The sequence below is a fragment of the Nerophis ophidion genome, linkage group LG19, assembly GCF_033978795.1.
Source record: "Nerophis ophidion isolate RoL-2023_Sa linkage group LG19, RoL_Noph_v1.0, whole genome shotgun sequence".
Lineage (NCBI taxonomy): Eukaryota > Metazoa > Chordata > Actinopteri > Syngnathiformes > Syngnathidae > Nerophis > Nerophis ophidion.
In genome coordinates, this window is record NC_084629.1 from 24,383,883 (window position 1) to 24,397,068 (window position 13,186).

Genomic DNA, 13,186 nt, shown 5'->3' on the forward strand with positions numbered 1-13,186 from the left:
ACATAGAACAATGAACCAGACAAGTGACTAAATAAAAACGAAAATGTACACATAATTTAAAAAATAAAAATAGAAAAACATGAATGCAAGTGGTGAGGGCAATTGCCGATGCTACATCTGCATGTGCATATAACAATGCAAATGTCACATATACAAATTTGTCACAAAAGCCTTTAATACACTTTGGGTTTAGAACCGGGCATTTCAATAGGTACACGTGCACAATGTAGTAATATTGACATTGTCAAAAAAGTAATGTAACAATGTTTATTAATGTGGTTGTATGTAATAATAATAATGGATTGGATTTTATATCGCGCTTTTCTATAATTAGATACTCAGAGCGCTCACAGAGAAGTAGGAACCCATCATTCATTCACACCTGGTGGTGGTAAGCTACATTTGCAGCCACAGCTGCCCTGGGGTAGACTGACAGAAGCGAGGCTGCCAGTTTGCGCCAATGGCCCCTTCGATCCCCACCTATCATTCATTCACCAGTGTGAGCGGCACCGGGGGCAAGGGTGAAGTGTCCTGCCCAAGGACACAACGGCAGCGATTTGGATGTCAATAGGCGGGGAGCGAACCTGCAACCCTCAGGTTTCTGGCATAGCCGATCTACCCACTACGCCATACCATTGTACGCCGTATGAATCGCAAAAATACCTAATATTTTGCTATAGCAGAGGATCATAATATAAAAAACAGCTCCCAGCATTAATGCAGTGCAGCTTGTGTGCCTAATGAAGTGTCCAGTGGGCATTAATAATCACAATTATTATGACAAAAAAATGCTTTATTCATTGTCATAACCCCGCTCAAGTTGAGTCATTTAACAGCAGTCTCTTTTTTATGTGATTTTAATTAAAAAAAATACATCTGAGACCCCTCCACAGGGTTGTTTGTCTCTACAAGACCATCCCACAGGGTTTATTTGTCTACATGTGAGCCGCCCGGTGCGGCTCCAAACGGAGGCACATTCCTCATGCAACGAAAGCTGTGACATGCATTGGATTGCCCCGGAAATAAACACAAATCAGACCTCTGATACACCACCTGCCTGCACCACCTCCAAGCGAGTCCCTTTGAGAAAATCTATTTTACATGTTACCAAGCGATGCATCATGAGTAGTGTCGTTTTGTCGTAGCTCAGCATTTGGCAAAGGGGGAGTGTGACGACATGAACATTTGTTTGTGTACCTGACTGCTACATATAGCGATCAACAAGAAAAATATCCCACATTTTTTTTTTTTTTTACCCAAAATTGTGTTTTGGGATCAAGGTGCAAAGGTTCACCAGATGGCTTTATTCTTTCCAAATAAAAACCCGCCTGATATCGGGAGTGTGTTGACGCGGAGAAGGCACCAATGGTGGGATGGCTAAAGCTCAGCGGTGACGTGTGAAGGTACAAACAGTCCTGATCAACTGTAACACACGTATGAAAATGAAATTTCATGAATGGATGGCAATTTTTGTTTTTGGCACACATGTTCAGGGGTGCCCAAAGATTTGCCAACATTGATATTTTTAAATGGGCAAAAATAACCAATCAAAATATGCTAACATCACAACTTTGTGTTGTAGGTGGAAAACTAAAACTACATTGTTCGTAGTGTGATATTATAAATTATATATTTTTTCTTTTACAGATTATACATATTTCCAGAATATGCGCCACACTTTGGACACCCCTGCTTGAGTTGGTTAGAACCCTGTTACAGTATAGTGAAGAAATGGTGAATATTTATATTTATACATTATATACTGTGAAAACTAATGTCGAACATTATCTAGGTAGCTATGTCAGACATACTCAAATCACAGAATGACTCATTTGACTGTTTACCATGGTCAGATTAAAGATCAACAGGGTTCTTATAGCTCTCGGACTATAATCCCTTACTTTAAAATCAATGCGACCTTTGCTGGGCTATCAAACCTCCTTTGATACCAATAGGATTATTGCTATACTTCTCCTCACCCAACAAGTGACCGATCTTATTCAAAATCAACAGGGTGCCCTTTTAGATGTCGGCTACAACAATAATCTCTGACTGTTTGGGTGCTACCAAGCAAACAAATCCTTCACAGTAGCAAATCCATTCATGCCTTCATCAACTCTAGATTGGACTAGTGTAATGTCCTCTATGATGGACTAAATCAGTCACTCCTCCACAAGCTCCAGTTAGTACAAAACGCAGCTGCTCGCCTCCTCACTCATGCTCCAGAACCTACCCATATTACCCTGGTTCTCTTTGCTCTCCATTGACTTCCAGTATGTTTTACAATACATTTAAAATCCTTATTTTTGTTTTTAAGGCCATCAGTGGTCTGGCCCCAGCATACTTGGCTGACATTTTAACTGTTTGCCACACACCAAGGAATCTGCGCTCCTCTTTACACACATCTTTGGGAAGTACCAAGGACTAGAGTTAAAAAATGGGATGATCATTTTTTTCCCGCATCCACACCCAAGTTATGGAACTGCCTCTAACCTGAGTTGCGAGCCATCACAGAGCTAAAAGCTTTTAAATCTTGACTGAAAACATTTTCATTTGAATTGGCTTTTAACAAACAATTGCTATAAGTATTTATTATTACTGTTTCAATATGTCTGATTTTACTTGCTTTTAATTTATTGTTCCTGTAAATCACTTTGTGCACCACTGTGATGTCGTAAGGTGCTATACAAATAAACCTGGATTGATTGATTGATTGAGCAGCTACTTGGGCTAACTTGAGTCAACTGTCTTTAAAATCGTCCATCTCATTTGGTGTTAGATATTGTCCAAAATTAACAGGGTTCTCTTTTAGACGTACAACAATAATCCCTTACAATTTTAAGTGCTAGGCAGCACGGTGCCAGAGGGGTTAGTGCAACTGCCTCACAAAACGAAGGTACTGGGTTCGATCCAGCGCCCGGGATCTTTCTGTGTGGAGTTTGCATGTTCTCCCCATGACTGCGTGGGTTCCCTCTGGGTACTCCGGCTTCCTCCCAAACCCAAAGACATGCACCGGGGGATAGGTTGATTGGCAACGCTAAATTGGCCGAGTGAGTGAATGTTGTCTGTCTATTTGTGTTGGCCTTGCGATGAGGTGGCGACTTGTCCAGAGTGTACCCCGCCTTCTGCCCGATTGTAGCTGAGATAGACTCCAGCACCCACCGCGAGCATAAAAGGGATAAGCGGTAGAAAAATGGATGGATGGAATTTCAGTGCTAATGTTTACCAAGCCAACAAATCCTGGATAATAGCTACCTGGGCTAACTTGGGTCAAATGTCTTTTAAAATCAGGATCCAAGAGTTCTTCCATATCATTTAGTGTCGTATCTTGTCCAAAATCAACAGGGTTCTCTTTAAGACGTACAACAATAATCCCTTACAATTTCAGTGCTAATGTTTACCATGCCCACAAATCCTGGTCGACAGCTACCTGGACTAACTTGGGTCAACTGTCTTTTGAAATCAGGATCCAAGAGTTCTTCCATATCATTTAGTGTCGTATCTTGTCCAAAATCAACAGGGTTCTCTTTTAGACATACAACACTAATCCCTTACAATTTCAGTGCTAATGTTTACCAAACCAACAAATCCTGGTCAATAGCTATCTGGAATAACTTGGGTCAACAGTCTTTTAAAATCAGGATCCAATAACTCTTCAATCTCATTTAGTGTCCGATCTTGTCCAAAATACAGGGTTCTCTTTTTAATATACAACAATAATGCCTTACAATTTCAGTGCTAATGTTTACCAAGCCAACGACTCTTGGACAATAGCTACCTGGGCTAACTTGGTTCAATGTCATTTAAAATATAGAGGGTTGTTTTCAAAGGACCCTAGAGTTGTTCCAAGCCATCTATTGTCTAATCTCATTCAAAATCAACAAGGTTTTCTCTAAAATGTGCAACAATAATCCCTTGCAGTTGACCAAAGAAGCAAGGCCTTAACAGTACCGCTGGGCACCATTCAGAATCAATCGGATTGCTGTTTTGAGGATTTGAAAGTTCAGCAAAATCATGTAGTGTGATATTCCAAAAGCCACATGGTTCATTTAAAGATATATTGTAAAGTTACAGTCCCTAAAAGTCAAAAAATGGGTTGCAAATTAGAGAGCCGTGTAGCAAGCAACATCATAACTTTCTGGTGGTGGATATTATTAAAAAATAATTTTGGTTTTAAAGGCCTGCTGAAACCCACTACTACCGACCACGCAGTCTGATAGTTTATATATTAATGATGAAATCTTAACATTGCAACACATGCCAATACGGCCTTTTTCGTTTACTAAATTGCAATTTTAAATTTCCCGCAAAGTTTCCTGTTGAAAACGTCGCGGAATGATGACACTTATGATGACGCGTGCGTTTGACGTCTCGGGTTGTAGCGGACATTTTTTTCCAGCCCGATCCAAGCTATAAGTAGTCTGCTTTAATTGCATAATTACACAGTATTCTGGACATCTGTGTTGCTGAATCTTTTGCAATTTGTTCAATTAATAATGGAGACGTCAAATTAGAAAGATGGAGGTGGGAAGCGGTGTAGTGCAGCTGCCTTTAGCAACACAAACAAAGCCGGTGTTTCCTTGTTTAAAATTCCTGAAGGGGAAGCTTTACTATGGAACAGAGCGGTCAAGCAAACATGGTTCCCGACCACGTCAACCGGCAGGTTTCGGTGATAAAATTGTCGCAATAAGTCGGCTCTTACCGTAGTTATGAGCGGAGCTTGCGTCCACCTGCAGCTGCGTACTATTACATCCTCCCACCGGAGACACTGGCGGTCACCACACCCGTGGCCACACCCCTCCGACTTTCAGGTACCATATAATCTCACTAAAACACTCGTAACACAATAAACTGATAAGGGATTTTCCAGAATTATCCGTGTAAATGTGTCTAATAACATCTGAATCGCTCCTACTGTCCTCTCGTTTTTTTTTATAGTCCTTCACTCTCAATATCCTCATCCACGAATCTTTCATCCTCGCTAAAATTAATGGGGAAATTGTCGCTTTCTCGGTCTGAATCGCTCTAGCTGTTGGCGGCTATGATTGTAAACAATTTGAGGATGTGAGGAGCTCCACAGCCCGTGACGTCACTCGCACATCGTCTGCTACTTCCGGTAAAGGCAAGGCTTTTTTATTAGCGATCAAAAGTTGCGAACTTTATCGTCAATGTTCTCTACTAAATCCATCATTCCATCCATTTTCTACCGCTTATTCCCTTTTGGGGTCGCGGAGGGGCGCTGGTGCCTATCTCAGCTACAATCGGGCGGAAGGCGGGGTACGCCCTGGACAAGTCGCCACCTCATCGCAGGGCAAACACAGATAGACAGACAACATTCACACTCACATTCACACACTAGGGCCAATTTAGTGTTGCCAATCAACCTATCCCCAGGTGCATGTCTTTGGAAGTGGGAGGAAGCCGGAGTACCCGGAGGGAACCCACGCATTCACGGGGAGAACATGCAAACTCCACACAGAAAGATCCCGAGCCTGGGATTGAACACAGGACTGCTCAGGACCTTTGTATTGTGAGGCAGACGCACTAACCCCTCTTCCACTGTGAAGCCCTCTACTAAATCCTTTCAGCAAAAATATGGCAATATCGCGAAATTATCAAGTATGACACATAGAATGGACCTGCTATCCCCGTTTGAATAAGAAAATCTAATTTCAGTAGGCCTTTAAGGATCTTTTAAATCAATAGGATTGTTGTTACAGGGACCTGAGAGTTTGGTTAGCCCATCTTGTGTTAGAAGACTTTCAAAATCAGTAAGTGACTAAAAGTTACAGATTAGATAAAGATCAGAGTTACAAATAAATCAGATACTTCTACCATCTTGTGTGGGATGTCATTCAAAATCAACAGTGCTCTTCCAAAAATATAGAACCATTATCCCTGAAGGTTAAGAGGTCTGGTTTGATAATCAGACGGGATTGAGCAGTCCGACCTCCAATGTGGGCTACCTGGGCTATCTTGGGTCTGGTATCTTCAAAAATGAATAGGATTCTTATCAACTTCCAGATTGGCTAAAGGGGATGAGCGGACGACAGGGGTTGAATACGATGTAGTCAGTTTTTAGAGCGTGGATTGGAGCGCAAGGTTTTGACTGATGAGTGGTCAGCGTTCCTAGAACCACACTTTGAAGGGCGGCAGACGTCCATGCTGAATCCTAGATGTAACACGAGTCTGGACTAAGAATAGACCGCAACTGTAAGCTGTGCTCTTGTAGATCGCCTGACTGCTGGCTTTGTGTCCCGCTACCTGTCACCAAGGGAAACCAGTACACCTGTCTTTCTCTGATCTGGTCTCCTTTGGATCCAGTTTTTTCTGTCCTGCTGCTACTCTAGCCGCTCACACCGCCGGCTCATCCTCGTCGATGAAGCTGATGTTCTGCGTGGATGACCTCCCCTCTCCCGCCTCGCCTCGCCGCTCTTGCAGTTCAATTTCCTGCGGGGGAGCGCCGCCCGGCCCCGTCTGCCGGCGCAAGCAAGAGACCGGATTGGGGTGGAAATCTCCGGACTTTCTGTTCCAGCCCGGCGAGTCCAAAGACAAAGGCAGGGAGAAGAGTGAAGTATGGGGGGAGGTGACGAGGGACGCAATGGGGACGAATGAGGAAGGTCTCAAATGGTGTTCCCTGGGCGAGGACGCTAGAGATGGCGGTGCAGAACAGTGCGGCGGCCACGCGGCTGGGGGGGTGTCCTGGGAGTTAGGCCGACCTCCCCGGCCACCGCAGCTTGACGGTCGGGACGGGTGGGTTCCCCGGCAGGAGGAAAGAGACGAAGAGGAAGAGAGGGACATGGAAAAAGAGAGTGAAGGTGATGGAGTACTGGAAGCCAGGGGCGGGAGTTCCTGCGGCGAGGACATAAACATGGCCGGGGAGGTGTCGGGGCTTCGCAAGATGGGCGATCCTTCAAGAAGTCCATCCTTTGGCGACGGGAGAAAGGGAGGGGTGGACGGGGGCTGTGAGAGACGAGTTCTTTTTGGCGAATGAGGAGTTGGCAGAAGGCATCGGGGCAGGTCTGCGCCCTCCATGTCCCCACCGTCCAACAGGGATTGATGAGTGTCGGGTCTCTTGGGGGGAGAGCATGATGTGGTGGCAGGGGCCGCCGCCAGGCTGACACTCGCGGACAGTCTGCTGGCACTGCTGGGGGGAGGGGTCAAGTTTGCCACGGCGGCCGCCAAGACGAGCTGTGGCGGTCTTTGGAGGAGGGGCTTGAGCAGGTGAGTCATTTGCTGGAGCTCCTGGCTGAGCTGGGACACTTGTCTGGAGAGGCTGTTCATCTGTGTAAACAAAGAGACATGGGTGCTAATGATGCTGCAAAAGTATTGGGACATGAGGCCATTCAAACTACAGGAAGTGAAACCTTAATAGAAAGCAAGTGGACTGAAAACACTTCCCTGAAGAACTCCTCGACTTCAAATTTGTGTCCGGCTGATTGTATCTTTGGATGGATGTTGCAGTGACATGACACAAATTAACGCACGTGTTATACTGTACACTATACACTAAATGGGCAAAAGTATTGGGACATGCAGCCATTCAAAAACTACAAGAAGGAAAACCTTCATACAAAGCAAGTGGACTGAAAACACTTCCCCGAGGAATTACTCAACTCCAAATGTGTCTGGCTGATTGTATCTTTGGATGGATGTTGCAGTGGCATTACACCAATTAATGCAAGTGTTACACTGTACACTATACTCTTAAAGGGCAAAAGTATTGGGACATGCGGCCATTAAAACTACAGGAAGTGCAATCATAATAAAATACGAATGGACTGAAAACACTTCCAATGCATGTCTGGCTGATTGTAACTTTGGATGGACTTTGGTGTTATTATGCAAAAATATTGAATGTGTTATACACACAATACAATAAATAGGTAAAATTGTTGAGACATGCAGCCATCAAAACTACAAGTTTTAAGAAAAACATTTTTAAGGAAGACAAATGGACTGAAAACACTTTCCTGAGGAACTCCTTGATGCAAAACGTGTGTCTGGCTGATTGTAACTTTTAAATGATTTTGCAGTGATCTTGCACAAAATAATAATAAGTGTTGTACACACTATACACTGAATTAGCAAAAGTATTGGGACATGCCGCCATTCATTCAAACTACAGGAAGTGAAACCTTCAATGAAAATGAATGGACTGAAAACACGTCTGAGGAATTCATCAGTGCAAAATGTGTGTATGGCTGATTGGTTCTTCGGATGGATGTTGCAGTGACATTACACAAAATAACACACGTGTTATGTACTGTACACACTAAATGGGCAAAAGTATTGGGACATGCTGCCTTATAAACTACAGGAAGTGCAATCAAAACAGAAAACAAATGGACTGAAAACACTTCCTTGAGGAACTCCTCAACTGAAAATGTGTATCTGGCTGATTGTACCTTTAGATGGATGTTGGTGTGTCATGAAACATATTGTTTGTGTTGTACATATTATGCACTAAATGGGCAAAAGTATTTGGACATGCACCTATTCGTACTACAGGAAGTGCATTTTTTGTTTGTTTTTAAATGGACTGAAAAACTATTGCACATGATATACACACTATACACTAAATGAGCAAACGTATTGAGACATGCGGCCATTGAAACTACAGGAAGTGCAATCGTTATAGAAAACTAATGGCTGAGGAACTCAGCTAAAAAAGGTGTGTCCCAACTAATTTATAAAGTGTGTTTGTAAGAGGAAGAGTTAGGATTTACGTTCAACTCCTAATTGATTAAATTATTGATTAAGACGCAGAGGGTTGTAGGCCCAACTTCTCAGGTGGACTGTGGTCTTTGCAGGACTTCTACATCCTCAAAAACACAGCATCCTATTTTTGTTATGCCACTTATGGAAATGTGGCTGCAGTTTCTGAATGGTTCTTTATGTTCCTACCGCATGCAGAGCCTAGATTGATAACTACAGCAACAACTTACCTCCTCTGTCAACTTGTACACACTCTGCTTGATCTCGCACGACTCCCGGCTGCCTACACACACACGCACACACACACACACACACACACACACACACACACACACACACACACACACACACACACACACACACACACACACACACAAGGTGTTATGCTATCAATCCTCTAAAGACTGTGTGGTTGTTTAGGTAGTGTAGTTGTTACCTGGATACGGGGAGGGAGGGGCTGCAGGTGACATGCTGGGGCTGAACTCAAACTTCTGGGATGATATGGAACTGTTCTCTGTCTCAATGCCGTCCACAAACCTGCAGCAGGTACATGAAAAAGGGAGCATTATTAACATACACACGGCGGACACAAGCACATCACGACAGCTTTGAAGTTTTGAATGGCTAAAAATGGCTTGTGAAAGGTCTGATTACACCCTGCCGGCTATGAAAAAGCTACCGATACAAAACGCCTGATTACTGCTACGTTTTTCTACCCCCAAAGGGTACATGGGGGACATTTGTCATTTAGCGTCCATGCCAGTCACAGAAGGTGAGGTCAGCACGTTGCCTAGCGTTCTGTGCTAATCTATTTATAAAGCGCTAAATCGGAACTAAAATTATAGCGTTTGGCTCTCCTTCCTCTTTACCCATCGAACAATTATCCGTTTGCTTCACTGCCGCCATCAATGATGACTTGGTGCATCATGGGAAAAACGTAAGCAGTCCACAATCCTACGGTAGCATAATAATTTAGACACAAGTTAGATTGTAGTGCTTCCACTACAAATTTGATTGATTGAAAGTGTATGCGATGCACTGCAGCCTTTTGGGTTGCCATGGAAACCAGACTCTTGTATTTTGCCTCATCAGCTGCAGTGTGAGTTGCTCAGTGGGTTTTTTGTATAATAGGTGCCAGCCGGCTTACATGAACGTGTGTTTTACCTAGGGCTGAGCTCCGGGGGCGCGCCGCAGAAGCTGACCACGGGTATCTGTAGTGTGGCGGGACGGGGCTGATCAGCAGGCGCGCGGAAGGGCCTGGGTGGCAGCAACGGGGAGCGCAGCGGAGAGTTCAGCCCCCTGCTGAGGCGCAGCGGGGAGCGGGGCGCGCGGGAGACCGACCTCTGCTCCTCATCGCCCTCTTCGTCCTCCCGAATGGAGGGAAGCTTCTTCACCAGGCCGCCGTTGCTCTCCCAGTCCGCCTGATGCACACACAGAGGTCCGGTTGGTACAAGTGTACGGCGAGTGATAGCTCACCTCGGGAACAAAGTACTCATGTGTTGATTTGATAAACAGCTTGTCATTACTAGCTGGGGCCAGTAGGTGGCAGACAAGCACCGCTTTACCCTGTACAGAGTTGGCCATTTCATAAAAACACTCACAAGCAACAACATTAGGTACACCCCCACTATCCAATGCAAGGAAAATACTGCCTTTGTAACGATGCAACGATGCTCATCTTCAGTTTCTTTTCCACAAATAATAATAATAATAGTAAAAGTAGTTATAATAATTCCTGGAGTTTAGTACCGCAAAAATAAATGAAAATAATAGTTAAGCAGTAAGTTAAAATAATAACAGTTGATACAGTAAAATATAATCATAAACAGACTAAAACATAGCACAATGAGACAGTTCTTTTTGTATGTAGATTATGATAAAAATGCACATGTGAGGAAAAAGATCACTACATATCCATTCAGTTTTCGCCGACTCGGCCGCTTATTTGCACTTCGGCACTTAGCAATCACTCCAGCGGCACGAAGAGCGGACTCAGCCAAATTACCGCTAGGTAACTTTGCAATTTTCATTGCCAACAACGTGAGTAACGTAAAGCTCCATTTTTTTTTCCAAAATGTGCTATCTTGAAGCTAATATACATCGGCCTTACAATTGACATGCTACAAATTAGCGGTTTTACATGCTGATTTTAACACCTCCACATTCGTTAATGAAAATTACAAATAATATGCATGTTACAATCAAACAGCTGGTATGTAATAAGTACATAACTTTCAGTATTAACACTTTTTAGGGAACAACAACAAAAACACACCATAAATTATACACTACTGCCATCTAACATCTTGGACGTGCAACTGTAATTGCAACTTAATGTCATACCTGCAAATGACAATATGATGACAATAAAACAAGATATAACAACTTGACAGCAGTTATTAAAATTAGCTCATTTTTTAAAGTGATATCATTACCAAAACATTTGTATCATTCAGTATCAGTATCGATTCCCAGGTAGAAATGGTACTATATCGGTTCAAATGCGAAAGGTATCCATCCCTAATGATGTATATACGTAGAATAAAAAAACTCAAACATTTTTTTAATGAATAATAATATGAAATAGATATTTACGAATAGTTATATTTATGTATTAGCTTAATACACCAAAAAATAAAACACATAAAGTACTGGTTTAAATGTAACTTAGATATTGGGTGTCACTATGTAAAGCGCTTTGAGTCACTTGAGAAAAAGCGCTATATAAATATAATCCACTTCACTTCACTTAAAGTAGCAATGATTGTCACACACACAAACTAGGTGTGGTGAATTTGTCCTCTGCATTTGATCCATCCCCTTGTTCACCCCCTGTGAGGTGAGGAGAGCAGTGAGCAGTAGCAGTGGCCACGCACAGGAATATTTTTGGGTGATTTAACCCCCAATTCTAACCCTTGATGCTGAGTGCCAAGCAGGGAGGAAATGGGCCCCATTTTTATAGTCTTTGGTATGACTCGGCCGGGGTTTGAAATCCCAACCTACCGATCTCAGGGCAGACACTCTAACCACAAGGCCACTAAGTAGGGGGCCTAGTATATGTCAAATATTACAAATACATTTTTGCTTATTGCCTTTTTTAACTTTATTTACGTTTTTTATTTTATATGATCAAATTAGTTTTCTTTTTATTTTGACTTTATCAGATTGTGCAGTTTTTCTGGCACTACTGGGACAAGCGGTAGAACAATGGATGGATGGATGGATACACTGGAAGTGTATTATGTTGAAAAAAATAATATTTTAGCCTCACAAATGTTTTGCTTGTACTTGAAAATAGAAATAATGATTGCATGCCGTATTTAATCACGCACACATCTCATTTGCATATCTCCTTCCTCATCCTCATCTTTGCCTGCTCAGCATTCTATTCTGCAAACCCCCCCCCCCCCCCCCCCACACACACACACACAACTCCCCAACCCCCTTCCCTTCTTGCTCCTGTGGCACCATCATTTATTTTTAGCTCCTTCTTGTTCTAATTTTAGCTCGCAGCTCCAGAGGCGTCTGAGGGACCCTGCATGTGCGATGCGGGGGCACGATGGAGTGTGCGCTCGCCTGATGGTTGGCATGCCAGTCGTGTGTCTGCATAATTCCGCTGTGCACACTAATGTAAGTGCACATGCGCGTGCATATACAGCATGTATTATACAGGACGGTGTGCACTTGACTTTCTGTCTACGTCCTTGACTTCTCTGCATGCAGGACATTTTCATCAGAAGTCTAAAAAGGAGTCCTGTCCTTCATCACACACTCATCCATATACAGTACACCCGTGTACATCCATGCATATACATCCATCCATTCACGCACACTCATATGCAGTACATACAAACCCCGTTTCCATATACATACATATCCAATATACATATCCAGATATGTATGTTCATCCATCCATGCATCCCCCACTCATCCATCCATAAATACATCCATCCATGCATTCCCCTCTCATCAACCCATATAAATGTACATCCATCTATTCATCCCCCACTCATGCATACATCCACATATACATCCATCCAGGTAGCCCCCACTTATCCATACATACATATGTACATCCATCCATGCATCCCGCTACTCATTCATCCATCCAAATGTATAGTCATCCATACATACATCCACTTACTTATACGTATAAACATCCATCCATACATTCCCAACTTATCCAGATATGTATGTACATCCATCCATGCATCCCCCTCATCCATCCATAAATACATCCATCCATGCATTCCCCACTCATCCACCCATATAAATGTACATCCATCTATGCATCCCCCACACTAATCGATTCATACATATGTATGTACATCCATCTATTTATCCCCCACTCATGCATCCATCCATATATACATCCATTCATGCACCTCCACTCATCCACCCATACATGTGTACATCCATCCAGCCATCAATATATACAACCATCCATGCTTCCTCCTACTCATCCATC

General features: G+C 43.1%; 1 protein-coding gene across 1 annotated transcript in view; it reads right to left on the reverse strand.

Moving 5' to 3' along the window:
* Nucleotides 1-3,156: 3,156 nt before the first annotated feature.
* The window catches only part of kcnh3 (potassium voltage-gated channel, subfamily H (eag-related), member 3), a 284,953-nt gene continuing 274,923 nt past the window's right edge, over nt 3,157-13,186 (reverse strand). Inside the window, exons 12-15 of the mRNA XM_061879639.1 lie at nt 9,883-10,139; nt 9,155-9,255; nt 8,949-9,001; nt 3,157-7,284 (exon numbers count right to left, since the gene is read on the reverse strand). Of these exons, the coding sequence (XP_061735623.1) occupies nt 6,355-7,284; nt 8,949-9,001; nt 9,155-9,255; nt 9,883-10,139 (1,341 nt within the window). The 3' untranslated portion in view covers nt 3,157-6,354. The remainder of the gene's footprint in view (nt 7,285-8,948; nt 9,002-9,154; nt 9,256-9,882; nt 10,140-13,186) is intronic.